The sequence below is a fragment of the Oryctolagus cuniculus genome, chromosome 11 (assembly GCF_051225735.1).
Source record: "Oryctolagus cuniculus isolate XC-2025 breed Fujian yellow rabbit chromosome 11, ASM5122573v1, whole genome shotgun sequence".
Lineage (NCBI taxonomy): Eukaryota > Metazoa > Chordata > Mammalia > Lagomorpha > Leporidae > Oryctolagus > Oryctolagus cuniculus.
This window is the reverse complement of record NC_142877.1, coordinates 922474-950240: the sequence shown is the minus strand read 5'-3', so window position 1 is coordinate 950240 and position 27767 is coordinate 922474. Positions and strand designations below refer to the sequence as shown.

General features: G+C 69.2%; 1 protein-coding gene across 1 annotated transcript; it reads right to left on the bottom strand.

Moving 5' to 3' along the window:
- Positions 1 to 725: 725 nt before the first annotated feature.
- On the bottom strand, positions 726 to 26492 carry LOC138844265 (uncharacterized). Its single transcript, XM_089307567.1, has 4 exons — positions 26448 to 26492; positions 14806 to 22925; positions 3359 to 3490; positions 726 to 3223 (listed from the first exon to the last, which is right to left on the bottom strand). The coding sequence occupies exons 1-2, from the start codon at positions 26490 to 26492 to the stop codon at positions 21972 to 21974; spliced, it is 999 nt and encodes a 332-aa protein (XP_089163693.1). The 3' UTR covers positions 726 to 3223; positions 3359 to 3490; positions 14806 to 21971.
- Positions 26493 to 27767: the final 1275 nt, after the last annotated feature.

Genomic DNA, 27767 nt, shown 5'->3' with positions numbered 1-27767 from the left:
CCACAGGGCGTCCCCCACGACAGTTCCAAGGCCTCAAAACCCCTGCGCCCCGCCCGCCTCTCCCCCTCCCTCCCCACGCTCACCCCCGCCCCGCACAACCTTTCCCCTGCTGAGCGATGTCCCCCGTCCGTCCGTCCGTCTGTCCCCCACCTGCTGAAGGGCACCGTGGGGGGGGGCAGGGGCTGGACTGCAGGGCCCTGCTGCTCGGCCGAGTCCTGGGGACACCTGCGCCCAGACAGCGGGAACGGCCTCGCGGTCCACCGGGCAGCGCAGGCCTCGCTGGCGGGGACTTGGGCTCCTGAAGCCCCTCCTGGACCCTTTCCCTGGGTGCCCGGATGAAAAATGCCGCTCTGAGTCCCACGGGACCCCCACCCACCCACCCGAGGCCGAGCTGGGAGGGGGGCTGCTCCAGGGCCGCCCAGGGAGAGAGGTAGGGGCCCTCCTGTGCCTGCCCGCACCCCCCACTGCCTCTGTCCCCCCCCTCCTCCCCGCTGGGCCGTGCTGCCCTTCAGGTCCGGCCGAGCCTGCGGCCGGAGAGCTGGGCAGCTGGGCAGGCGGTTCCTTTCAGCCACGAAGTGACCAAAGCTTGCTGTGAGCAGCTGTGGACCCCTCTCTCCTTGGTGAGGCCGAGATCCCAAAACAGGACACAGCCCCCCCCCCCAGGAGCCTTCCTGCTCCTCGGTGAGTTATTTCGTCATCACTTAGAGCGTGCCATTAAAAACAGCTCAGATTTTTTTTTTATTTTTTGACAGGCAGAGTGGACAGTGAGAGAGAGAGAGAGAAAGGTCTTCCTTTTGCTGTTGGTTCACCCTCCAATGGCCGCCATGGCCAGTGCACCGCGCTGATCCGATGGGAGAAGCCAGGTGCTTCTCCTGGTCTCCCATGGGGTGCAGGGCCCAAGCACTTGGGCATCCTCCACTGCACTCCCGGGCCACAGCAGAGAGCTGGCCCGGAAGAGGGGCAACCAGGACAGAATCCGGTGCCCCGACCAGGACTAGAACTCGGTGTGCCAGTGCCGCAGGCAGAGGATTAGCCTATTGAGCCGCGGCACCGACCAACAGCTCGGAGATTTTAAAGAGTATTAGAAATGGCTTCTGCTGTCCGCACACGGGAGCCACCACACCGCGCCCAGCCGCCCCTCCCCCAGGCTCGCCCCAGGGGGAGGGGCTTCCTAGGGTTCTCGGCCCAGGGCAGAGGGGAGGAGCGATCTGCAGCCTCCGTGTGGCTTTACTTTCGGTGAGACGCGGCTCCCTGCTCGGTGGCCGAGAGGCGGTTACACCAGAACTGGGCGGAGACGTGGGATCAGGTGAAGCTTCCACGTGGCGGCCCCCATCCCAGATGTGGGGACCCGACGGGGATCTCCTCCGGCAACAGAGGCTCCTTACTGGACACCGCCGTGGCCACTGCTCCCTCAGGACGCTGCAGGACCAGGAAGCGGGCAAGGCTCAGCTTCGGCGGTGACCGGTGTCCCGCCGGGGCCAGGGAAGGGTCAGCTCCAGCAATGACCGGTGTCCCGCCGGGGCCGGGGAAGGCTCAGCTTCGGGGGTGACCGGTGTCCCGCCAGGGCAGAGGAAGGCTCAGCTTCGGCAGCGACCGGTGTCCCGCCGGGGCCGGGGAAGGCTCAGCTTTGGCGGCGACCGGTGTCCCGCCGGGGCCAGGGAAGGCTCAGCTTCGGCGGTGACCGGTGTCCCGCGGGGCCGGGGAAGGGTCAGCTCCGGCAATGACCGGTGTCCCGCCGGGGCCGGGGAAGGCTCAGCTTCGGCGGTGACCGGTGTCCCACGGGGCCGGGGAAGGGTCAGCTCCGGCAATGACCGGTGTCCCGCCGGGGCCGGGGAAGGCTCAGCTTGGCCGGTCTCCTGCCAGGGCCGGGATGGCCCCATCTTGTAGGTGGAGCAGGGACCCCAGACAAGAGCCCACCGAGCCACGATTGCATGAAAACAGAGAGGTGTGTGTCCTCTTAACTAGGGTCAGGCCCTGGCGGTGCCCAGGCAGCCCCCAGCCTCCCCTCCAGAGCCCCTAACCCACAGCGCAGCCCCATCCTCACGTGGGGCACTTGGGGCTGCCTTGCTGCCCGCCCTCAGCCACACAGGGGCCTGCTGGGGGGAGGACACCAGGTTGTTCGGGGAACTTGGGGCAGGGGTGGGTGCCGGGTGCCTCCACCTGCAGGCCCCCCGCCCTCTGCGGGGAAGTCTTGAGTCTCACTGGTGCCCCCGCGAGCCTGGCCAGCCCGGCCTCTCCTGCTCCCGGCTGCTTTCCTGCGCTTCGGGCAGGGGGCGCAGGGCCCGAGGGAAGGGACAGCCCCAGCAGCCCTGCCCCGGCCGGACGGCACAGGAAGCAGGTCGGACCCTGACGCCCAGGCCGGGCGGGCGCTGGCACCGGTCAGAGCCTTGACCCCAGCGGCTTCTCTGCAGCCCCTCCCCCGCTGCAGCGCTGTCCCCGCCCGGGCTGCCCGGAAGCCAGCGTCAGGTGAGAAGGTGAGACAGCCCTGGGCCTGTTTTGGAGCAATTTTAGATTAATAGCAGAGTTACCCGTGTGCCTCCAATAAACTTAAAACAATAACAACAACGAAGAAAAAACTCAAACAGCCCGTTTTGTAGCAGTCTCAGAAAAGCTGAGCAGAGGCGCAGAGACGGGACGTGGGACCTGTTGGCGGGCCGCCCCCAGGGTGGTGCCCCGGCCACAGCCGACGAGCCTGCACCGTCACCGCGTGCACCGTGGACACGGGGTCGCCCTTGCCGTTCATCCTGGGGGGCCGTGTCCGGTCACAGCGTCCCACCAGCAGCCTCACCAGCTGAAGTCCCGGTGCTGCACCTGTGTGCCCCCAGGCAGCCGCGGCTTCCCGTCTCGGGAGCTCGACCTCTTCCAGGATGGCGCTGGGTCAGAGTGGGGAGGCTCTCACCGGTCCCCTCCTGGCGCGCTGGCTCCTCCCCCTGTAGCCCTGAGCTGTGTCCCACGTCTGGACCGCCGAGGCTCCTGTGTCCACTCCCCCCTGAAGGGCACCTGGGTGCTGCTGGGGCAGCGGCTGCAAGCCGGCCAGCATGTGGCCGTGACTTTGCCATAGCGATGCCGGGCTCCAACCTCACGTTGCAGCTCTGGCTCCTGCGGTGCCGTCCTCACCCCAGAACCTCGGGGTGGGGGGGCTTCACTGGAGACGGGGTCCCTGCCGACACCGTCAGGACGAGGTTGAGCTGGAGCAGGAGGGCTCTGACCAGGGGCCGGGGTCCTGTGGAAAGGGGAGATTGTGGCACAGGCACGCACACGGGAGCGACCACGTGAAGACCGAGGCGGAAGTCGGGGCGGCCTCTGCACCCCCAGGGACGCCAGGAGCGGGGAGGGGCCGGGCACCAGACACCTTTACCTCCGCCTTCCGACCACGGCGTGTGCTGTTTGAGCCGCCCAGGCCAGCTGCTCCCACGGAGGTCCCAGGACATCACCCCCGCCCTGGCACCTGTTGGAGCCACACTGGCCGCCGCCACCAGCCCCGAGCGCCCTGGAGGGAAGCCCCGGTGTGAGCCGGTTTGCAGCCAAGGACCTGGCAGAGCCGCCTCCCGGGGCCGTCACCCAGCACCCGCTCGGCACGGGCTCCCGAGGGGCTCCCCGGGGTCTGGAGCTGCCGCGCCCCAGCCTTGCTGCCTGTGGGTGCTTCTGCAGGGAAAGTGATATCGGAACATTGGGGCACCACTTATGCCACTGTGTGTTCATTAATAAGTCCCCAATATCAATGAGCCCCTGTGGGTTCTTGCCCAATATTCAGAGCAGAATTCTGAGTACCGGCGCAAACAAACAGGGCAGCGTGAGGAGCGTCAAGCTTTTTACTCAGTGAGAGATGCACAGGGCGCTCGCCCTGCCTAAGGGAGGGAAGTGTGGATTCTCTCCGAGCGCCGGGAGCCCCGGGAGGAGCGCGCAGGCCGGGAGGCCCGGAGCCGGCGGCCCGGAGGCCTCGCATCCTGCAGGCCCGGGCAGCTCAGAGCTCAGGCCTGCCAGGGTAAAAGGCAAAAAAAAGAAGAAAGCGGGGGCTGGGCCCACTGTGTCCCAGGCCTTTAATCCACTTCCACAGGGGAGTGGCTAATAGTCTGATTGGCAGGTGGGCACAGGCGTGGCCAGGTAGGGGCCCGAGGCCTCCCAGCTCACAGACCTGATCCTGTCTCTCCCTACAGCAAAGGCAGCTCCCACCCCTGTGCCTCCAACCAGCCGCGTCTCCAAGCCCCGTCCGCCCCGCGCGCCCCCGCGGCCGCAGCCCCTCCTGGGGTGACCTTGGCCCTGGGAAATCCCTTTGTGACATGAAAACGAATTACGTCTCCGAGCAGGGTCAGGCCCCAGTGCGTTGGAGATGCTGGACAGGCGCTCCGCCCACCTCGGCACTCCTGGGGGATGGGGGTCTAGAGCCCAGGGACAGGGACGGGACTCTCTGGGGGTCACCTGGGGCCTGCAGTTCCTGCCCAGGCCTCAGTCAGGTGGGAAGCAGGTGGCCAGGTGGCCACAGCCCCGAGGGTCGCGGGGCCCCAACCCCAGCCTCCCCCAGCCTCATCTCCATCCCCGCCCCACCCAGGCCACCACGAAGCCCCTGGTTCCTGTCTGTGTCACTCTTCCCTCTGGAAACTTCCGGGGGGTCCCTGGAGGGGTCTCTGGCCAGCCTGCAGCCCATGTGATGCCCGGGCCACGGGCCGGCCCTGGGGCCTCCGGAGGGAGGCGGGCAGGCCTGGGCCTGGGCCCACCTTGGGGTGAGGGAGGGGAGGATTCGGAGCACCCCCAGGGAGGCCGCGGCCCCGCACACCGGAGGAGTGGCACCACTGGAGATGTCCGCGGTGCGTCTCCTCTTTGCGTCCCCGCTTGATGGAACCAACCCGCAGCGTGCTCTCGGGCTCGGCCCACGGGAGCCCACCTGTCCCACAGGCACCTGAGTGTGCAGGCGAGGGAACTGGGGGGGGCATCGTGCTCCGGGAGCCGCTGTGAGAAGGGGGCAGGGCTGGCTCCAGGGCCGGCATCCTGGCTCGGGGGGGGCCTGGACCCCGAGGAGGAAAGACCCCAGGTGCCAGGCTCCATCCTGCTGGCCCCCATGGAGCGCTGGGGACACCCCATCGCCCCCTTCCTCCCTGCTCGCCCTCTGGCCCCAGGGCCCAGCCCCCGCTCTGGGAGGCGCCCACGCCAGAGGCCACCTGCTGCTGAAAGACCTGAATCCAGTTAGCCTGCAGCTGCGGCCGCTCCAGGCTTCACCGACAGCTGGGCCGTGTGGTCAGTGCCAAGCTTTCTGCCCGCTGCTCTGGGGGCGTGGGAGGGGCACACAGCAAGCGCTCAATACGTGCTGGCTGTATGGAGGGCGCTGTCGCCACCGTCCCCAGCATCACTCAGGGCGGTCAAGTGCACGGGGTGGGGCAGGGCCCCCCGGGGCTGGCTCGAGCCCTCTGTGGCCGGGGCTTGTCCCACAGCCGGGCCTCAGCTCTGCGCCGGGGCCTGGGCCCTCTCCTGCCCATTCTCCTCCCAGAACCCTCTGCCCCCACCAAGGAGACACAGGGGCACAGAGGTAGTAGGAGCACAAAGGCCCCTCGCCCCTGAGCTCACGACCCTGCCTGCTGCGGCTGCGCCCTGTGGTGGGGGCACAGGGGCATTCTGGAAAGTTCCCCGGGGGGGCTTCAGGTCAGAACAGCCACCCGGGCCACCCCTTCCCCAGGCGGCAGGCGCCGGAAGATGGGGAGAGACACGCCCCCGACTGCGGGAGGCCGCGCCCCCAGCCACAGCCCACAGCCCCCAGTCTCAGGCTGCTCACAAGGCACAGGGTCCCTGACCTGGGAGCCACTCCCCTAGGCCCCCTGACTGTGGGAGGCCGCGCCCCCAGCCACAGCCCACAGCCCCCAGTCCCAGGCTGCTCACAAGGCACAGGTGCCCGTCCCGGGGGCTGCTCCCCGAGGCCATGGCAGGGAGGCTGATTCTGCCACAGCCGACCCCGACCTCTGCTGCCCGCGCCCCAGCTCTGCTGCCTAGCGAGGGCCGGGACAGCACCACGAGCTTGGGGGCCCGAGCAGCTCACACCCAGGCGCTTCAACCTGCCAGCCACACCCACTTCCCACCCACCCCGCCCCCAGGCGGGGATGGGCGCCCCAAGCCACATGGTCAGTAGCCCGGGCAGCCTCCCGGGCCTGGCAGCAGCTCCTGGGCTCCAGGCCTCAGTGTTCACGGCGCAGGACCAGCCGGGGCCCTTCTGTCTTGGAGTTGAAACCACTGGGGCTGGGAGCCAGCGGCAAGGGTGCCTGCTCCTCCTCACCTGGTCACCCGGCAGGTGTGCTCTCCCTCCACCCGGCAGGTGTGCTCTCCCTCCACCCGGCAGGTGTGCTCTCCCTCCACCCGGCACAGTGTGCTCTCCCACCACCCGGCACAGTGTGCTCTTCCACCACCCGGCAGGTGTGCTCTCCCTCCACCCGGCACAGTGTGCTCTCCCTCCACCCGGCACAGTGTGCTCTCCCTCCACCCGGCACAGTGTGCTCTCCCACCACCCGGCACAGTGTGCTCTCCCTCCACCCGGCACAGTGTGCTCTCCCTCCACCCGGCACAGTGTGCTCTCCCACCACCCGGCACAGTGTGCTCTCCCACCACCCGGCACAGTGTGCTCTCCCTCCACCCGGCACAGTGTGCTCTCCCTCCACCCGGCACAGTGTGCTCTCCCTCCACCCGGCACAGTGTGCTCTCCCACCTCCCGGCACAGTGTGCTCTCCCACCACCCGGCACAGTGTGCTCTCCCTCCACCCGGCACAGTGTGCTCTCCCACCACCCGGCACAGTGTGCTCTCCCTCCACCCGGCACAGTGTGCTCTCCCACCACCCGGCACAGTGTGCTCTCCCTCCACCCGGCACCGTGTGCTCTCCCACCACCCGGCACCAGAGTGCTCTTCCACCACCCGGCACAGGTGTGGACACCTGTCTCCTGTCACAGGGTGGGGTACCTGTCTCCTGTCACGGGTGTGGGCACCTGTCTCCTGTCACAGGTGTGGGGTACCTGTCTCCTGGTCACAGGTGTGGTGTACTTGTCTCCTGGTCACAGGTGTGGGGTACCTGTCTCCTGGTCACGGGTGTGGGGTACCTGTCTCCTGGTCACAGGTGTGGTGTACTTGTCTCCTGGTAACAGGTGTGGGGTACCTGTCTCTGGTCACGGGTGTGGTGTACCTGTCTCCTGGTCACAGGTGTGGTGTACCTGTCCCTGGTCACAGGTGTGGTATATTTGTCTCCTGGTCACGGGTGTGGGGTACCTGTCTCCTGGTCACAGGTGTGGTGTACTTGTCTCCTGGTAACAGGTGTGGGGTACCTGTCTCTGGTCACGGGTGTGGTGTACCTGTCTCCTGGTCACAGGTGTGGTGTACCTGTCCCTGGTCACAGGTGTGGTATATTTGTCTCCTGGTCACCGGGTGTGGGTGTACCTGTCTCCTGGTCACAGGTGTGGTGTACCTGTCTCCTGGTCACAGGTGTGGTGTACCTGTCTCCGGTCACAGGTGTGGTGTACCTGTCTCCTGTCACAGGTATGGTATACCTGTCCCTGGTCACAGGTGTGGTATATTTGTCATCTGGTCACCGGGTGTGGGTGTACCTGTCTCCTGGTCACAGGTGTGGTGGACTTGTCTCCTGTCACAGGTGTGGTCACAGGTGTGGTGTACCTGTCTCCTGGTCACAGGTGTGGTGTACCTGTCTCCTGGTCACAGGTGTGGTGGACTTGTCTCCTGTCACAGGTGTGGTGTACCTGTCTCCTGGTCACAGGTGTGGTGTACCTGTCCCTGGTCACAGGTGTGGTATATTTGTCATCTGGTCACCGGGTGTGGGTGTACCTGTCTCCTGGTCACAGGTGTGGTGGACTTGTCTCCTGTCACAGGTGTGGTCACAGGTGTGGTGTACCTGTCTCTTGGTTACAGGGCACAGGTGTGTTCTAAGGGCTGCTTCAGATGGGTTTGTTCCTAGGTCCAATGAAAAAGCCCTACTTGATGGTGGGTGTTGGGGGCTGGGGGCTTGGACACCTGGGAGGGGTCAGGCTTGGTTGGTGTGGGGCAGGGGTGGGAGGGGAGACCCGGGCCCACTTGATGCAGATGCAGGAAGACACCATGGGGGTAGGCATGGGGGTATGGTGGGTGGGTATGGGGGCGGGTATGGGGGCAGGTATCGTGGGCTGGTATGGGGGTGGGTATGGGGGGTGGGTATGGTAGGCGGGCATGGTGGGCGGATATGGTGGGTGGGTATGGGGGGTGGATATGGTAGGCGGGCATGGGGGGTGGGTATGGTGGGTGGGCATGAGGGGCAGGTATGGGGGGTGGGTATGGTGGGCGGGTATGAGGGTGGGTATGGTGGGTGGGTATGGGGGCGGGTATGGGGGCGGGTGTCATGGGCAGGTATGGGGGCGGGTATGGTGGGCTAGCATGGGGGGGTGGGTATGGGGGGTGGGTATGGGGGGTGGGTATGGTGGGCTAACATGGGGGGTGGGTATGGGGGGTGGGCATGGGGGCGGCCTTGGGGGGAGGCCATGGGGGGTGGGTATGGGGGGTGGGTATGGTGGGCTAACATGGGGGGTGGGTATGGGGGGTGGGTATGGTGGGCTAACATGGGGGGTGGGTATGGGGGGGCGGGGAGGGACAAGGCTCTTTTTTCTGCTTCTAGAACCTGTGAGTTTCTCCTTAGGGATCTCTGGGAGGTGGGGCTGGGCCTTGGGGGCTACGGGGGCCGCAGCTGGCACTTGGGTGACTTGGTTTCTCTCCTGCCCCCTCCTCAGGGAGCGGCCCCCAGGGAGGACTTGAGGGAGCAGGGGTCCGGCCTGGGAAAGCAGACAGGCAGGGAAGGAAGAGCCGGGGCCCCAGGAGCCAAGGTGCCCCCCCCCAGTACTGCGCAGGCCCTGGGGTCTGACAGCTCAGTGCGGTTCAGTGGGGGAGAGGAGGGGCAGGGGTCTCCTGAAGCTTGTCTTCTGGACCCTCGTGCCGGGCCACCCCTCCCCACTGGAGGGGGTCGCTGGGCTCAGCTGCTCAGACGGAGGTCAGGGCCGTGAGCACCCTCTTTCCTAAAAGGGAGAGTGACCCCGCTGGGCCTGGGCCCTGACCAGCTCCCTGGAAGGGCCATTCTGGGCCAGCTCGACAGGTGCCCAGCGTGGGGAGTGAGTCCCCGCTGAGGTCAACCTCCCAAAGCGTCCTGGCTGGGCCTCGGGGCCACCTCCACCCCCAGCTGTGCCGGAGGAGCCGGGGGCTGGCCACTGACCAGTGTTGGGCTGGCCGAGGGCTGCGCGGATCCCGGCGCCGATCTCACCCAGGCAGTGGGGGTGGCCGAGAGCCCTCCCCTGCTTTCCCAGGAAACCTGGCTCTGACACGGAGGAGGAGGGTGCCGTCACCTCCAGGGGGCCCTCTGCCCTCCTGGCTCTCACCTCGTCCCCGGGGACTGCTGCTTCCAAGCTGGGGAGCAGCAGGCAGTGTGGGCCGGCGCCCGGGTCCCGCAGGCCAGGCCCGGCCGCGAGCCCTCCCCTGGTGCCCGGCGTGGCCTCAGCAAGAGCACAGAGGTGCAGGCAGCCAGGACCTGTCCCAGAGGGGCTGCGGCGGCCTCAGCCCAGGGCCACTCCCCCTCCCCCGCTTCCCCAGGGCCACGGGCGGCTTCCCCAGCCCCGAGCCCCCCAGACCCCAGCCACACGCCTCCGCCTTCCCCACCTGTGTGGGTGGAGCCCTTGGGCCTGGGGGCGGCCCTGGTGCAGCGCCAGGTCCCCCAGTCAACAGAAGCCCCGGGCAGGCCGCAGGACGAGGCCTGCGCCAGTCTTGGGGTCAGCAGTGGACAGAGGAGACGCGGCTTCTGGCGCACGGTGGCCTCTGCAATGACGTCACCAGGCTTCCACTGACCGGACGGTAACACAGCTCAGCACCGCGAGTGCCAAGTGCCGCGGCCCAGCGGCCTCACAGGCCTGGCCAAGGTCACTCCAGGAGCTCAGAGGAGCCGCTGGGCTGAGCCAGGCCCAGCGGTCCCTGGAGGGGGGTCGCTCTGGGGCCTGGGCACAGGGCGGGGGACAGGCGGCTGCCTGGCTCTGGGAATGCGGCCTCACCAGGCAGTGGTCCCTGTGTGGGTCAGCTGAGTGACAGTCGCATCCCCAAGGCCAGGTGAGCTCAGCTCAGGGTGGTGTGGGGGGGCCTGAGGGGGAGGGGCGGGGGGGGGCGTTCCACAGGCTTCCCGGGGCTTTTAGTGTCCAAAATGGGAGGGGAAAAAGAGGGCCACAGGCGTGCCTGGGGGGAGCTGCCCCGGCAGGGGTCAGGGGCAGGGCAGGAAGGCACTTGGGCTCTCCCCATGGGGGCGGGAGGTGGGAGGGAGCCCCTGACTGGGTGACCCTCAGACCAGGCCTTCCAGGCACGGCCACGCCCCCCCCTCCCCGCTCACCACCAAGGGACACCTCCAACCAGAGGGCCCGGTGCAGGCTCGGAATCCGCCTCAGCCTGGAGCCCAGGGGCCAGGAGGAGGCTGGAGGGTGCAGGACGTGAGTGACCCCGGCGTCCCTGGGGCAGATTCGCGGCCTCACCGGGCCGGGGCTCGGCACAGTCTCGCCGGGCTGACGTCACGGCATCGGCCGAGGTCGGCGTCCTCTGCTCCGGTGCTCGCTGGACTGTGGTCCCTGCTTCCCGGGGCTGGGCGCTGGGCCGGCTCCCCCAGCCTTGTTCCCTCTGATCAGGTCTGGGGGTGCTGCCCCCACCGCTGGGGAGGGGCTGCACAGGGCATGTGCTCCAGGGCCAGGGGCTGGGGGCTCTGCTCTTCCCAGGCTACTAAAGGAAGCTTGGAAAGCCCATGGGAGGGGCCCCCGAGACGCCCGGGTGGAGGTGGACCGGGGAGGTTCCCAGGCGGCCACTGCACCCCCGGTGGCTTCGCTGTCTTTGAGGTGGGGGTGGCCGCTGTGCCCTCTGGGTGCAGCAGCTGCTCCGGCCCCAGACGGCAGCCCTCGGCGGCAGCGTTCCCAGCCCAAGCTCCTGGCAAAGGCGTCCCTGGCCGAGCCTGGGCCCTCAGCAAGCCCCAGACCCAGGGACGGCGCCAGCAGCGAGGTGCAGACACCTGCCAGGCCCACGGTTCCTGGGGGCCCCTGACCTCCTCCCAGGGCGACGCTGGCTTCAGGCAGGGGGGGCTGTCAATCAAGCAGCTCGGAGCCGGGGCGGTCAGGGGCTCCGCCGTCTGGGACGCAGGCTGGATGGAGGCCCTGCCTCCTGGGCCCAGCCAGTGACCCCCGGAGCGCTCCAGGTCCGCACAGGGGGCCTTTCCCAGCGTGGGCTCTGGGTGCTCCGGGGTTGGACGTTGGCTGGAGTCCCAGCTGCTCTGATTCTGACCCAGCTCCCTGGCAACGCGCCGGAAGGCAGCAGGCCCCCGCCACTCACACGGGAGACCCAGATGGAGCTCCAGGCTCCTGGCCTCAGCCTGGCCCTGTCCTGGCTGTTGTGGCCAACTGGGGGATGAACCAGTGGCTAGATCTCCCTCTCTCTCCCCCCCGCCCCGCTCCCCTACACGTCCCTGGTCCCTCACCAGATCAGAGCAGGGGTTAAGGAGACAGTGAGGTGGGCACTCTGTGGGTTGCAGCCCTGGAGGACTTCCTGGACGGAGTGGCCCTGCTGGAGGACACAACCTAAGCAGAGGCCTGGAGGCAGAAGAGAGTGAACCACGGTGGGGTGAGCGGGAGCAGGCAGGTCTGGATGCGGGAGCCATGGGGGCTCAGCTGAGCTGGGACTCAGCAGGGGGCTGTGGGGGTGGGGTGGGCTATGGTGCCGCAGGGCAGCTGCAAGGGGCACCAGGGACATGGACGGTGACAAAGTGTCCCCACTGAGCAGCTTTGCGGAGGGTGCGGCTGTGGCCTGGGAGGGAGGGCAGAGGGGCAGGGGGGCGACCCCCACGGGCGTCTGTGTCATCGACGCAGGAGGGGCTAGGCATCCTGAGCCCGGCCCGCCCCCCGCTGGCCCTGGCTGTGCTGCCCAAGGCCACCTCTTTCCCACTGAGCCCCAAGCTCTGGGCGTGCAGCGTGCAGCCCCGGGCCGGCTGGAAAGTGACCTCGAGGGGCTCCCGCCTGCACCCCCACCCCCACCGCGTGTCCTGGGGGCCGCCTCCCCCGGGCCAGCAGCGCCTCCCACTGCAATGCGGTTTTACACGCGCAGCACATTTCTTAAAACCCAGCCTGAGCCTCGGGCCACGCGGATCCCGCCCCCTGCCCTGCCCAGCCCTGCGGGAGGCCAACCGTGCCCAGGGCCGGGGCCCGGGTTTCTTCCTTCCTGGAGCGGGGTCCACGCCTCCTCCACCTGCCCACGTGCTTCTGCAGGGGCTGGCAGACCTGGGGAGGCCCTGTCTGCTCCCTATCCTGCCGTTGTGCCCTCGTCCCCCGCAGGGCCAGCCGTGGAGGGTGTGGTCCCCAGATGGCCGTGGGGGGTCCCCACTAACTCACAGGACCGTGGGAGGTCCCGTGGTCCCTGCTCCTTCACTGACTCCCCAGAATGGGGCTGAAAGGGGACGCCCCGCCCTGGGCAGCCCCCCGAGCCCAGGGCGCGCTCACAGCAGGCTGGGCTGTGAACAGGCGGGTGCTGACTCAAGCTACCGGGTAGCCTGGGCTGGGGGCTGCAGGTGGGGCTGGGGACGAGGCCCCCAGGGAGACACCTGCCAGGCCAGCCATCTGCAAAGCTGTCCCCGGTCTGGAAAGCAAACTTGTCTCTGCTGACCTCGTGGCTGGGCAGAGCGTCTTCTGCGTGAGCTGTCGGTGTCCCCGCACGGCCAGGGCTCCGTGGCGGCAGAGGCTGAGGTCTGGCAGCTCACAGGGTCGTGGTCAGCCCTCTCGTGGTGGGCGTGGCTGGTGCCCATGGGCGTTTCACACAAGCCCCGCCCCCTGGGATGCAGCACAGGCTGGTGGGGTGGGCAGGCCGCAGGCCCTGCTGGACCTCGCGGTGCAGTCTGCTGGACACGGGGACTTCGCTTGGAGGAGCAGCCTCGGGTCTGCGGCCGGCCGGGAGGAGGAGAATCCGGGCCACGACCTGCGTTTGGTGCTGGGCGGAGCCCTGGAGGCGTCAGTAGCAGCTGGCGGGCGGTTCACGGCCACACGCTGCGCTCCTGGCTGGGGTCTAGGCCCCTGCTCCGCCCTGCCTGAGGACCCAATGCCCTCTGCCCCACCCAGGCCAGGCCGGCAGAGGGGCAGCCGGGGCACAGCCACTGGAAGCTGGGCCCAGGGTGTCCTCCTGTGGCCCCAAGCCCTTCCAAGCCCTTCACCCCATCCCCAGCTCAGCTCTCCCCAGGGGTGGCTACTCAGAGATGGACAGCTCGGGAGAGGCGCCTGCCTGCCCCGGCTCTGCCCCACACAGCTGGGCCCTAAAGGCACTGGGGTTCTGGAAGTCGGGAGTCAGAAGCCCAGAGGTGGGCAGTCGGGTTTCCTCGGCTTTTCCAGTCCCGGGGTGGCCGCAGCCCTGGGCTCACGGCCCCTCCCTCTGTGCCTGGCCCTCCCGCCTGCCCCGCCCCGCACCTCTCCAGGCAGCCCCATGTCTGAGCCCCATCTGCGAAGGCCCTGGTGCGTGGACGCGACAGCAGCCCACGTGCTGGGGGTGCGGGGAGGCCACCCCCGCCCACCACACAGGGAACGTTCGGGCAGCAGGGGGCCTGGGGTGGACTTGGGGGCCCTGGAAGGCGGTGAGGCCGGACTCCGAGGCAGAGGGAGGTGAAGCTATGCGGACACCGCCTGGCTCCCCGTGCTCCCATCCCCCGGCGCGGGGCCGCCCCCACCCGAGACCCTCATCTGTCTCCCGATGTTTCAGGTGGGCCGAGCCCTGCCGCACATGGTCATCCCTGTCCGGCTTCCGCCCGCAGGGCCCGCGGTCTCCGTGCCTCACGTCCGGCCCGCGTGGTCTGCGGTGGCCCCGTCCCGACCCGCCCGTCCCACAGAGCTGGCCCCGCCCTGACTGCGCCCACCTCCCTGGCTTGGAGCAGGACCACAGCCTCATCCGCAGCCTGAAGCTGAACGCGCATCGGCAAGGCTCCCGCCCCACCCCCGCCACACCGGCGGTCGGCGGCCAGCGGATGGCTCGGTCGGTTGCCTGTTGGCTCGGGCGACTCAGCAGTCCGTCCCCCAGGGGCTCCTCTGGGCAGCAGAGACAGTGAGACCTGGAGGGCTATGGCCAGGTCCCCCGTGGGGCCCTCCCCTGATGGCCAACGCAGCCCCACAGGCAGCCGCTCTGAGAGCCCACGGACCGCCGGCCAGCAGCCCAGGCCCTCGGCGCCGCTTCACCACGGAGGCCCTGGAGCCCAGGGCTCTGCCTCCACCGGACTGACGCCCCCAGGGCAGCCTTGTGACAAAGCCCCCTCCCCGTGGGGCTCCATCGCAGACCCCTGGCTGAGGCTTCCCTCAGGGACCCAGACCCTCGACTGACCCCCATCAGAAGTGTCAGAGAGCAGTGGCCTCTGTGGAGGGAGGTGACCTTTGGTGGCCATGGGCGGCCTGCATGTGCTGCTGTGGCCCAGAGGGAGGCCGGGACCAGGAGCAGGGTCCTCCCAGACCCCAGGACGCGGCGCCCCACGGCCGGAGCCTCTGGAAGCCCCCTCCCCTCTTGCTGTCTCCTCGCACTCTCGCTCTGCGACAGAAGCCCTCGGCGTACAGGGCCACGGGGCCTGCCCTGCTCGGCTCCTGCCAGCACCGTACTGTGATCCCCAACCCCCCCCCCCCTTCCAAGCTCCCCTTGGACCCCGCTCAGCCGCTCCAGGGAGAGCCCAGCTCCAGGTGGGGACAGGACGAGGGTTCCGGCCCTCCACCTGCCACCGTCTGGGTCTGCGCCGGGAGTGACTACAGCGCGCTAAGCCTCAGCTTGCTCACCTGCAAAATGGGTCTGCGAGGACTCCCCGGCCTCCACACCACGTCCAGGGCCTCCGTGCCACGTCCCTGCGCTGCTCTGCCTGGAGAAGCCAGGGTCCTGCCCCCAGGCGTCCACCCTACTGGCGCTTCTTCCCCTCTCGGCCCCATCTGCTGTGCCGGAGAACCCAGAGCAGACGCTCCCCCCACCGCCACCTCCCTGCCCCGGGCCTCCCCCACGCAGCCCTGCCCTCCCCTCAGGGCCACGGGGATTCTGCCACGCCTGGCTCAGCTCCCTTACCCGCCTGCAGCCCAGCCCCGGGCCATCCGTCCACCTTGCTGTCCCCACCCCTGCTGCCTATGCTCTGCCCTCCCCAGGCCTGGGCCCCCTCACCCCAGCTCCCCTGGGCCCCGGCCCTCACCCTCCCCGACCAGCGCCCGCCTGCACTGTCCCTCCTCCACACGTGGCCCCCAAGACTGAAGTTAATTAAAGTTAAGTTGAAGGCTCAGGTGTGTGTGAGGACACCCTTGGGTGGGCCGGGCTGTCCCATGGGGCGAGTGGTGGCGCAGCCACGCTGTGGGGGCTTGCTCCTCCCACACATCACCTGCCAGGTGTCACCTGGATGGGGATGGGGGGAGGGGCTGGGCCTGGTCCACACCACCCCAACCCCTGGAGTCTCCCTCAGGCAGGGGCGGTGCTTAGCCACCAGGGCCAGGAAGGGGAGGCAGGGCTGCCCGCCCCACCGTGGCCCAGGCAGCTCTGGGACGCAGCCCCGGTCCCCGTGAGCGCCTGGGAGCCCCAGTCCCCTCCCCCCCAGGCAGGGCCCGCGCAGACCCACCTCTCGGGGCGGCGCTGGGCTCACAGAAGCCTGTGGGATGCCGGGCACACCTGTGACTGGCTTCATCCTGGGACCCTGGGGCCCCGGGGACCCCACCCTCACCTGTGCCCCTTGACTGCTGGCGGGCGACTGACCCAGGCATCTGCATCGTCACTGCCTGGCACCCCGTCCCCTCCTCCTTGGCTGCCGGTCCCCGGGCTGTGATCGGCGGGACCCTCTGTCGCCGGGACCCCCACAGAGCCAGCCCTGCGTCCCCGTCCCCACCTCACCTCCTGGGAGGTGGGTGTGGCTTGCTCACAGGGGTCCCCTAGAGAGAGGCACGGGCGAGCCCCCCGTTTCCCGTCCTGGCTGTGAGGGAGGTGGGAGGTTGTTAGGGAGGTGATTTTTAGACAGGAGCCCCCACACCTGCTCCTGGTCCTGTGGGAGGTGCCCCCTCTATCCCTGCAACCTCACACCCCCTAGCACTGGGTGCGGACCCCCGAGAGGACGAGCTGTGGGGTCGGTGGGGTGACCCCAGGGCCCCACACTCAGTCCTCGGAGGACTGTTCGCTGTCAGGCCGTGCCCCGTCATTGAGGTGTGAGCAGGCGGGGGACCCAGGGTCTCCCCGCCACACACGCAGAGCTACAGGGCCTTGCCCACCATCCAAGGTCACCTGAGGGTCGGCTTGGGGGGCTCAGGAAACCCAGTCCACCTGGTCACCACCTGACCTGGCTCCAGATTCTGGACAGGCCGTGGAGGGGGCTGGGTGGCCGGGCCAGGCCCCGTCCCCTGGAGGCGGCAGGCGTCCCCTCCCTCTGGCCCGCACCCTGGAGCTGCTCGGTCTCCCCAGGGCACCCCCAGGATCCGGCCGGCTGGCGGGGCTCAGAGGCCGCTCTCTGTGCTGGGCTGGGCTAAAAATAGCGGGGGATCACAGGGCAGGGACAGCCGGCGCGGGGCTGTCGGAGCAGCCGGCCGGCCGCCCGTCAATGGCGCTGGCGCTCCCATGCGCGCGGTGGCCGGGCCAGGGCGGCCCAGCTGACAGGCTATTTTTTCTCCTGCTTGACTAAATATGGTCAGGGAGCACGGCCCGAGGGGGGCCACTTGGCCAGGCCGCGTGTTTGGGATGCTTGGCCGAGTATATAAGACGCGGCAAAGGTGAGGCGCTCCTGATCCGAGGGGGCCCCACGCCCGCCCGCTCGCCGGGCCTCCCCTCCCCTCCCCCGCCGGCCTGCGCGCGGCTCGCGCGGCACCGGTCTCCGGCCGCGTCCTGTGGGAGCCGCGCGCCCGCCCCGGGGGCTTCCCTTTTGTTCCACGCTGACCTCTACCTGGTGCCGACCGGCAGGGGTGCAGGAGCTCGAGGGGTGCCCGGGGCTGCCTCTCGCAACTCTGCATCGGCACCTCCTGGCGCTCGCTCGCTCTCCCTCGCTCGCTCTCTCCTCCCTCCCTCTCCCTCCCTCCCTCTCCCTCCTGCTAGGTCTGCACTGCTGCTGGAGGGCTGGGGGAAGGGCAGGGGTGCGGAGAGGGGGGGCTGGTGTCTTCTCTCTCCTGCACCCCCGTGCAGCTGCATTGGGAGCTCCGGCCTGCCCCCCCGCCACCCCACCCCCCTGCATTTGCGATTGGCTCTGGGAGGAGGTGGCTGGCGCTGCCGCTGCTGCAGCATCTCCCGGGAGCCCCGACCCTGCGCCCGCCACCGCCACTGCTGTCACCAGCCCAGCCCGAGGGGCGCGGTGAGCCCGCTCCGCCCGCCCGCTCCGCCCGCCCCGGACGGCCCCTGCACACTTGCCCTGCGCTGCGGCGGGGGTGTGCCCGCCAGCCAGGTGGGTGCTCTGGGTGCCGGCGCCGCGTGGCTCCAGCGGGGGGTGCCTTGGAGTTGGCTCCTGGCTCGCGCCGGCATCGTCCACATTTGAAAAGCTGCAGCGCCAGCAGCCAGCAGGGCCGGCAGGCGCGTCCGGCTGGGCTGCGGAAACTTTGTCGTGCAGGCATCTTGCGAGGAAGCGGCCTCCCCGGGATGCTCGGCTGGAACAGGGTGGGCGGGGGCCGCAGGCCGGTGGGGGCGCGGGGGCTGGGGGAGGGCTGGGTGCACCTGCTCAGGGCAGCTGAACTTACCGCGGAACTTGCAGCTCTGAGCACTGCGGTGCTGGCCAGGCAGAGCGTCCTGAGCCGGGCGGGACCCTAGACGTCTGCAGGCTCTCAGCCCCTGTTATGGTGGGGAGGGGGCCTGGGGGGCACACGTGGGCGGAGGCTAGGGGCTTCCTGGGAGAGAAGCTCCGTGGTCTGGCTTTGTGCGGGTCCCAGGGAGAGTGTGACTCCCACACGGCTTCTCCTCTGGGCTGGCACTGGGGTGCCCGGGTGGCACCGGTCATGTCCAAGGAGCCCCCAGACGAGGCCCAGGGCACCGGCGCCAGCTCTGCTCTCCCAGGGCGCTGCTGGGAGGGGCTTGGGGCCGGGTTTCCATCCGGATGGGAAACTTTGGAAAGTGATCATGATTCCTTCGTGACGGGGCAGAGCTCACACGGGCTCGAGCAGGGTCTGGGGGGGACTCTCCCGCCCCCATGGCCCCCGCTCTCCCCTTCATCCCCATGTGAGTGTCTGGGGGCAGGGGCTTGAGGGTCCCAGCCACTGAGGTCCCACGTCAGGGGCCGGAGGTTACCCCTCTGCCCTCCAGGCTCTCGGGGACTTGTTCCCAGGGCAGACGGGAGCTGGGAGGGGTTGGGGGCTGGGTGCCGTGTCCCCTCCTGAGTGACAGCAGCCAGAGGCCCCGGCGCCGAGACCCCTCACAGCCAGGGGCCCTCTGCAGAGGGGGCCTCCCAGAGCCCTGATCCCTGCCTCCCCCGAAACTTCAGCCCAGACCCAGCCCAGGCAGGACGGATGAGCTCAGCGCTGTGGGAACGCAGCCCTGCCAGGGACGGGCGTCGGGACACCCTCTGGGCTGCTCCCTCTCGGGGACCGGCTGGCTGCCCGCGAGGAGGGCAGCGGGGTCATTCGGGCCTCGTCCTGCTGACGAGGGAGAACTGGAAGTCCTGTCAGGTCCCGGGCCTGCCCTCCGGCCCCGTGCCAGCATCGGCTCCCAGCCATGGCAGCGCCAGGGCCCGGCTGACCTGGCGCTCAGCAGGCCCTCGGGGTGCGTGGCTCTCTGGCTCCTGGGCACCAGCAATGATGCCTCCTTGCAGACTGCAGCACCGCACCTGCCGGTCTCACGCTGGGCGACGGCGCGGCCTACGTCCCCTGCGGCCGAGGGGGCCGTGCCCTCGCTGTCCTGTTGCCCGGCACCCTTTCTCCCTGCACCCCCTGGCTTCTCAGCGGGCAGTCGAAGTTGGGGGGAGGAAGGCACCCCCGTTCCTCCGGGCACAGCTGGACTCTAGGTGCAGTGTAGCATGGCGCATCCGGCCGGGATCCTGAGCCTTGGCCCAGGCGCTCGTTAGGGGCCGGCGAGCGCCGGGCAGGTCGCCACCAGGGAGCAGCCCCCTCTGCCTGCACATTCGTATTGAGCAGGGGTCGGTGCGAGCGTGAAAGGCCTGGCTGCCCGGGTGCCAGAGCTGAGCGTTCACCCCTGGGTGCCCGCCCAGGCCCTGTCTCCCGCTCCTACCTCCGTAGAGGCACCGAGCCCTCCCCTGACTCCCGATCTGGGAGGCAGAATTGAGCAGGGGCCTGCCCCGGAAGCCGTCACCCGCCCAGGTAAGCACCCCCGCTGGCTTCCGAGGTCTCTTGGCCCCACCTGCCCCGGCAGGGAGCAGGGGTCCCCCAGCTCTCGGGGAGAAGAGGCGGCTGCCCCTGCTGGGGTGTGACGCCCCGGTGGGCCGCGGCCTGTGTCACCCCCGCTGAGCTGGGACAGAGGGACAGTGTGGACGAGGCTCGGACGCTGCTCCTGGCCGTCTGGGATTTGGGTGGAGGGCACATCGCTCAGCTGGGGGGAGGGGTCCTACATGGCTTCGTCTTTGCCTTGAGACTTTCCGGAGCACACCATCTGCTCCTGCCTCCTCGCTGGGCTGTGGGGAGACTCAGAGAGGGACGCCGAGGCCAGCGGGACCTGGGGTCCCCAGGGTAGACCAGGCAGGCTGAGGGGAGGAGGGAAGGCAGCCCGGGGACGTGGGGAGGGCTCCAGGGTGGAGGCCGGGCTGGGGATGCCGCTGACTCTGAGCTGCCTCCTGGGCTCGGGGGCCGGGTGCTCAGAGCGCGCACTGAACCCCTGCTTGGGAAACATACTTCTTTATATGCCCATATGGACCTGGTACGCTATGGAATGTAAAGAAGTATGTATTCCAGGCCGGGCACTCTCTCGCCGGACTGAGGGGCGTCTGCGCCGTGGGGGCCGCGGGGGCACGGGCAGACGGGCTGAGCCGGGCGAGGCCGGGGCCGCCGTGTCCCTGCTGGCATTGTCTGACTCTGCCTGTGTCAGCAGGTGGAAGTGCTCATCAGACATTAAATATTCAGCGTGCTGACTGCGGCAGAGGGCGCGGCCCTCCAGCAGGCGTGGGGTCCCACCCGGGGCGGGGGGCCAGGGCCCTCACTTCCTGCCACCTAGCAGAGGTCGGCAGCGGCAGAGAGGGCCGTGCCCGGTGCAGACTGGGAGAGCGGCAGCTCCGTGCGCCCTGTGTGCCAGGGGCCCTGCCGGGGGAAGGCAGGGGAGAGTGCCCGGCTGGCCCGGGCTCTGCTCCTCACTGGGGCACCACTAGCCTAGGGGCTGCCTCTGCCCCTCCCCCGAAGCCCTCAGCGCCTCGGCCCCTGCCCGACTCCCGCGCTGTGCCACCACCCTGGCACAGCGTTCCTCTCCCTCGCACTGAATCTGCCTCTCGTGTGTTCGGCACGCGGGCAGCCGGGTTAGGTGACCAGGACCCCCGCGTCTGTCCTTGGCTGGGCTGCCGTCCCCCAGCCCTGAGGACAAAGTCTGAGTCTCTTCTTCGCCGCTGGTCTTTTGTGGGACAAAATGTGTGTGTGTGGGGGGGGGGTCTGGGGGCCGCTAGCAGGGGCTGGGCCGCCCTGGAGGGGTCAGCCTGGCTGCGGCTTTGCCTCTGGTCTCAGAGTGGAGGCTGATTGCCCAGGGGCCGGCTTTGTCCCCGAGGGTCATCTCTGCGTTGGCTGTGGTCCCTGGTCCTGCTGCTCTTCCCACCCTCGCCCTGACCTTCGGTGGAGTGGGGGTGGGGCAGAGAGGACCCCCCTCAGCCGCCTCAAGCTCTGGGTGGATGTCCCTGGGCAGGCTGGGGCGCCGGTCTGCACCCCGGGTGTGAGTTGAGAACAAGGGGCAGGGCGCACTGAGCTGGGAGCCGACTTCTCCAAGCTCTGGCCCCGCCCCCCCGCGGCGGGCGTGGCAGCTGGGGAGGCGCTGCGTTGTCGTCGTTGGGCTGCGCTCTCCTTTCAGCCCCGAGCCCAGAGGGGTCAGAGCCCCCCCTCCCCAAGGTCATCCCGCTCTGCTCACTGCCAGCTCCGGCCACAGGGAGGGAAGTCGCGGGCCGGCGGTGGCGCCGAGTTTCCCCAGCTGGTCTGGGGCGCATTAGCGCGTTATTGCAGGATGTGGTGTTTGCATAAAAGCATCAGTGGCACCGGGTCTGAGCAAGACCACGCGTCCACAGCGAGCGCGCCCATCACCCGGCCGCCCAGCTCTGAACCGAGCCCGAGGGCCCCCCGGGGCGCCTGCTGCCTCCAGGGCACTGGGACCGGGCCTGGCCTCCTGTGCTGTCTGCAGGGAGCACCGGGAAGGGCTCAGAGCCGCCGTGCGCGGCTTCCCCGACTTCCTTCTGTGGGGTCTTGGGCCTGGGGTGCTGACTGCGCCGCCCCTGATGCTGCACGGGGCTGGTGACTCTTAGGGGGCAGGGGCTGGGCTTGGGGCTGAGAGGAGGCAGCCAGGACCCTTGCTCTGAGCTCTGGAGGAGGGGCGGCTGCTGGGTTCCCCGAACGCCCTGGACACTTGGGGTCCTGCGGTGGGTTCCATGGTGCCCGAGACTCAGCGGCCCTAGTGTCTGGCTCCCAATGGGGCTTCTGCCTGTGGGTGAGACCCCCGCTGAGGGAGGCGTGGGGCTGGCAGGAGCAGAAGGGGTCCTCGCTGAGGGTCAGGAGGCTCGCAAACAGCGCCCTCACTGCAGCGCCGCCTGGGGATTCTGGCGTAGCGGGCGGTGTGTCAGCCATCTCGTTTAAAAGCCTTGACCCTGGCCTTGAAGGATGGACCGCGGTTGGCCAGCAGGGCAGGGAGCTCACTTGCATTGCAAATCCCCCGCCCCCAAATGCCCCAAATCTGAGGGGACCTGAGCAATCTTTAGGGCTGGGGCAGGGAAGGGCTTGCTGAGTGGGCGGGGCCATGTTCGTGTAAAGGGGAACCCGGCACTCACAGCCTCTGCTGACTCAGCAGTGCCAGCACGGCCGGGTGCGGGGCCTGGTGCTCACCGTGGCGCTGCTCCCGCCTCTGATGCCCGCGGGCAGGGCGCTGCTCCTGGGGGCGGCCGGGGGCTCTGAGATGGACTCAGTGGCTTTGCAAGGGGCCCCAGCCTCTCCCCTCTGTCCGGAGCCCGGATGCATCGCACCTGGGGGGAGGCCGGCGTGATCTTCCAGAAGAGAAGCTCCCCCAGCCCCGTCTGCTCCTCCCCGGAGCCCAGGGCCCAGCTGGCCAGAGAGTGGGCCTCTGGGAGGGCCCTGGAGGGGAGGCCTCGGGTGCTGGGAGGGCCTGGGGAGGGAGGGGCGGCGGTGCAGAGCTGTGTGTGCTGCAGTGCAGCGGCCGATGCAGCCTGTGCGGGGCCGCGTCCCAAGGGCAGGGACGGAGGCTGGCAGGGCTGGGCTCCCGCACAGTGGCCGCCGCCGGGTGCAAGCGCAGGTTTTCCAAGGCACCGCGGAGTCGCGGGCGGGTCTGCTCCGCAGGGTGGGCTGCCCAGCTGGGGGAGGGGCGGGTGCCCCTGATGGGGAGGGGCCTCCCAGGCCTCCTTCGCGACCCGGTGAGGGACGAAGGGCAGCACGCCCCTCTGCAGGAGCACAGAGAGGCCAGTGCCCCGGGCCAGGGCGTGGCTCCCCCAGAGTCTGAGGCCCCCTCCCCAGGGACCCCAACCCCTGGCTTGGGCGGGGAGCGGCCGCTCCTCAGCCGGGCGGGGTTGGCGTGCATGCGCACGCGTGAGGTCGGCTTCGGGGACAAGCAGGACAAGGACCAGAGTATTTTTAACAGCGGGGAGTGGAGAAGGCAGCTGTCCCCGAGCCTGTCCTGCGGGGGCTCGGAGGGGACCTGGCAAGGCTGAAGGGCACCCAGGACAGATGTGCGCGCGGGGCCTCGTCCCCGGCAGGCCCGGGTGCCCTCGCCATGCCCAGATATGGCCAGGGGGCTGCCCGCTGGCCTCGCGGTATAAATAGTTCTGTGCTCAGCTGCCCCACGGAGGACTGAGCTCCGATGACTCCGGGGCAGGAGGCCCAGGAGCCACCCTCAGATCTGCCCGCCGTGGGGCTCGGGGCCCAGTCGCCACATGTCCCCGTCTCGCCCCTTCCCGGGCGGCCAGCAAGTGGGATCCGGCCACAGGCGTCGTCCCCTCCCAAGGGCAAGGCAGGGCCTTTGCCGCTGAGGGGGCAAGAGAGGCCCAAGACGCCAAGCCCAGGGCGCCCGACTCGGGGCTCAGCCCCACTGCAGGCCGAGGCTGGCCCGAGACAGCCCTGCCTCCTCTGTCCCCGGCCACGGCTGCCGGCACCGCGCAGGGGCCTCTCGGCACCCAGAGCCACGTTGCGTCAGTCCCTCCTGGAGGCCCAAGAAGTGAATCTCTCGTGGTGGCACGCGGGCTGTGGAGTGCGGGTCCCTAAGAGAGGGCACACAGGCCCGTCCAAGGCCACTCCCCCAGGCCGAAGGCGGACAGCAAGCTCCCCGCGACGCCTGAGCCCGGGGAGCCCTCCCCAAGCCGGAGAGGCCCCAAGCTGCACGCACGGCCACCCCGGCCTCCCCCCCCCCGCTTCCTCTGGTGCCTTCCTGAGCCCTGGGCCCCTCTGCAGGTGGCCGGGGTGCAGGGGCAGCAGGGAGGGGCTCCCCCAGACCCGCGGGCAGCCCCCGGGGCCGTGGGCCGGCCCTCGCCCTAGCTGAGGGGTCTCAGCAGAGCAGCTTCCTTTCTGGGAATAGCGAAGGAAGCCACCTCTGCCAGGCCCCGCCTGGAGAGCGAGACCCGGAAATCTCCCGCAGAGAAGGGCCAAGCAAGCGTGCCCCGCCCCGGCACCCGCCCCGGCCCCCGGCCCGGCCCCGTGGAGGCGACTTCTCCCCCGGGGGCTCCGTCAGGCCCCAGGCTCTTCTGTCGACAAGTTTACTAGAAACACCTTTTCCGGGGAAGGGGGAAAAGTTGTGGACCTGAGCCGGTGGGCCCCGCTCGCCGCACGCGGGGGTGGGGGTCGTTCCCCAGTGAGGCCCCCAGGAGGCGCCCGCGAGGCGGCCCCAAGGGGCTGCTGACGCCCACTGGCAAACGGTCTTCTGTGCCATCTCCTTTAAAAGTTAACCAAAATCTGGATAAAAACAAACTGCGTGGAGCCCGAGCGCTGACGGTGACGGTGACGCTGTTGCATGGAGACACGTCAGGGCGCTGGTGTTTCCGTCGTAAATGCCCCAGCACAACTGACAGCTGGGCTGCGCTGGTGGCGCCCCGGGGCAGCGGGGGGCACTGCCCCTGCCGCCCCTCCTCCCAGCTGTGTTCGCGAGGGCGGGGTGGGGGGCCCGGCCAGCTCGGCGAGAACCGTGGTATGGGTGTGGCTGTGCCCTGCGTGCTGTCCTTGAGCCCAAGGTGTTCACTGCTGCGTTTCTCGGGGGACACCGGTCACAGCGTCCACTGTGCTGGGGCCGGGGACGCCTCCCCTTGGCGGGGTCTGTGCGTCCTGGGAGGGGCTGAGGGCGTGAATGGGGAGGTGCTGCCCTGCAGGGGGCCGGACCGAGGTCCCCAGCCGAGCCGTGCTGAGTCAGGCAGTGTCGGTGACCGATGCCACCCGCACTTCTTGCAGGAGGGACCAAGGCTCATCCCGGCGTGGTGTGCAGTGCTCGGGAGCCCAAGGTCACCACACGAAGGTCAGACCTGGGCCACTGGGAGCACCCTGGGTCCACGGCTTGTCCACCGTTCCCAAAATCCAGGCGACTGTGCTGCCTCCACGCCAGGGTCCAGCCCGGGACCCTGAGGCTCTGACCAAACAGGAGGGCTTCTCGGATGAGGCCCCGTGCTCCCCCTAGTGGGCCCTTCGGGGCAAGGCTGGGGGCGGGCCCTGAGCTGCCCGCAGCAGGTGGGTCTGGGGCGGGGCTTCCCTGGCGCTAACTAATTGGACGCACCCTGCGATTCCATAGCGGCTCATTTCCTATCGATCCTGGCGGTGTTCTCGTGTTCTCGGCAGTGAGTGCCCGCGCCCAGCACCGGCTGCTGGCGAAAGTGCTGAGCGCACTCCCGGTGGGGCGACTCCGTCGGCAGCTGCTTTCAAGCCCCTCTGATTGTTTGGTTCATAAAACGCGCCGACAGGAGCAGCTGCAGCCCCGTGCTCTTTAGCACCCTGGTAAAAAGGGCGGCACAAGGAACCCGGGGGTTCTCCGGGAAGCCGCGCCTGGGTGCAGCCGGACACGCGGTGAGTTCGGCAGTGCGCTCGCCCCCTCCCCGCCTCCCAGGCCCTGCACCAGGGCCCTGGGGCACCGGGAGAGCAGCCGGCCTCCCTCCCTGCCTGACGGCACATGTCCCCAAATGGGGGTGGGGGATGGGGCAGGCATTTCTCTCTCTGTGCTGAGCCCAGGTAGGGGCTGGACAGGGGAGGCCTTGCTGGCTCCCGAGTGAGCCCCTGGTGACCCTGGGGCTCAGGTGACACATGACTGGGCAGCGGTGTTGAGGGGCGGCTGGGCCCGTGCTGGGAGGTGAGGTAGGGTGGGCTGTGCATCGTGGTTTGCAAGGAGGTGAGTGCCAGGGTCTGCAGATCCAGCGGGGGTCTCCAGAGGGTGGGCTCCACAAAGCACCGGCCTCTGAGCCCTGGGTCACAGGGTGGGATGCCGCATCTCAGCCTTTGTCTGGGAGAGCAGGAATGCTGGGAGACACCCAGGAGCCTCTGGGACCACACGGGGAGGCCTAGTGGGACTGGGGGAGGGGCACAGAAGTGCCTGCCATGTGGAGGGGACCAGACAGGGGGCTGGAGCTGCCCAGTGTCAGGGCCTGGCTTGCGTGGGCTGAGCCGTGGATGTGGCCCCTGGCACCTCAAACATCGGCCACACAGCCAGGGACGCCGGGGGACTGTCTGGAGGCCAGCAGGACGGCAGAGGTTGGCTGCACAGGCAAAGATCGGTGCGTTTGGGGGAAATTCCTGCAGACGCCCCCCCCCCCCCCGCATTTACATGACAGGCAGGCAGCACACCAGGGGACGGGACCACGTCCTGGGCAGGACGAAGTTGCTGCTCTGAGGCCGGGCCGGGGGTGCCACGCTGAGGGACAGTGCCGGGGCTGGAGCAGAGGGCTCGGGGCCAACCCAGTGCTGTCAGACTCCCTGCCCCGTCACAGAGAGCGTGGCGGCCGTGCCTGGGTGACCAGGGGCCTGGGGTGGGGGAGCTGTCCCGGGACGCAGGGCTGGGCAGCGTGGCGCCGGCCTCTGTGGCTCCCGGAGGGCCCAGGGTGCCCTGCAGCGCAGCACAGATCCTTCTAGAAGGCCAGGTCACAGGGGTGTGGGGCTCAGCAGCTCCCAGAGGCGCCTGGGTGTGGGCACAGGCCTGAGGGCCTGTGCTGCCGTGCCTGGGAGGTTGGGGACAGGCCCGGGGCTGCACACATAGTGACCCCCATGCACCCAGGCTGTGGAGCGCCCCCCCCCCCCCCCGGCTCCTGCTCCCAGAGAGCCAGCGGCCTGGGAAGGAACTCGCCTGTCCACGTCACGAGGCGTCAGAGCGAGCGGGGTCACACCTGGGCCAGGCCGTGCGGGTCCCCCGTCTCACCGCCCCCTACCATGGCAAGTGGGGGTCGCTGGGACAATCTGGCCCCTGCCCTCCCAGAGGCACCCACACAGCAGCGGGGCCACCACCTGCCAAGGCCACGGCTGGTGGACAGGGCAGGGCCCACGGCTGTGCTGCCTGGCCGAGGGGTGAGTGAGGGCTAAGCCTGCAGGGCTCACTGAGGCCCCAGGGTCTTGGCTGTACCCCAGGCCCCAGGCCCGCGACAGGGCAGAGGCAATGGTGTGCAGGGGTGGGGTCTTGGGATTGCAGGAGACAGAGCAGGGGCGCTAGTGGCCGGGCAGCACCCCAGACGCCTGGAGGTCCCTGCACCGGCGCGTGCCTGGGTGTGTGGGGCTGTGTGTGACAGGTGTGCGTCCTGGCCTGGTGACTCCCCGAGAGCCCCACACGGGGCGGAGCCGCTGCTCCGCGGACGTCGCCACCCCGTGGACCAGGAGCCAAATGCTTTGCTGAAGCTGGTAAAATGGAACCAAATCGACTCTGCAATGGATTTGGTCCCCTTCAACCAGCTGTAGCTGTGCATTGACTGCACCGCGGCCTGGCTGGAACACGCAGCGAGGACCCAGGAGGCGGCGCCGCGACACTGGACACGGCCGGAGGTGGTGGCAGAGCTGTGCTCCTGCCCCGTCCCCCCCGTCCCCCCCCCGCCAGCTTTCCGTGAAAATAAACGACTTCTTCACGCCAGAGCTTCGACTGACCGAGTGTTCCCTGGGGCCGCCCACGCCCTCCTCTGAGCCCCAGGCCAAGGACGGGGCCGGGGCCTGCGGCTGGGGTGCGCGTCACGTCTCACTAGTGCTCTGAGGCACATCACGGCGTTGGCACTGGGCAAGGCTGGGGCTGGGCCTCTCTCTAGACCACGTGGCACGGGCTGGGCGGGTGGGGGGACCCCGCTGGGCTGTGGCTGGGAGGACTGTGGGGCCTTTCTGGTGAAGGCCGGGACCCCAGAAGCCAGGCCACCGTGGGCAGGCTGCCGTGGGCGCACCGCGGGCTGGGGAGCGGGACCCTGATGAGACCCCTTCCTGGGCAGGGCCTGGCATCGAGGGGCTCAGGGCAGCTGGTGGGCAGAGCTCTGGCCCGGTGGGTCCACCGGGTGACTGCCAGCCGGGGGGGCGGGTATCAGCGCTGGAGTGAGCCCTGACTTTTGCCCATAGCAGCAGATAGGGGGCGCCTCAGCTCAAGGCCGGGTCCAGGGGCGGGGGAAGAAGCCAGGCGGGCAGTGGGCACCTCTGTAGATGGACACAGCGGCCCCCGCCTCCGAGCCCTGGGCTCTGCC

Bases quoted from the DNA above. Each gene is read 5' to 3' on its own strand.
- LOC138844265 (XM_089307567.1), bottom strand. From the start codon at position 26,492: ATGGTAGGGGGCGGTGAGACGGGGGACCCGCACGGCCTGGCCCAG. The intron at 22,926-26,447 runs GTGTGACCCCGC...AGCTGAGCACAG, and splicing joins ACCCGCACGGCCTGGCCCAG to AACTATTTATACCGCGAGGC.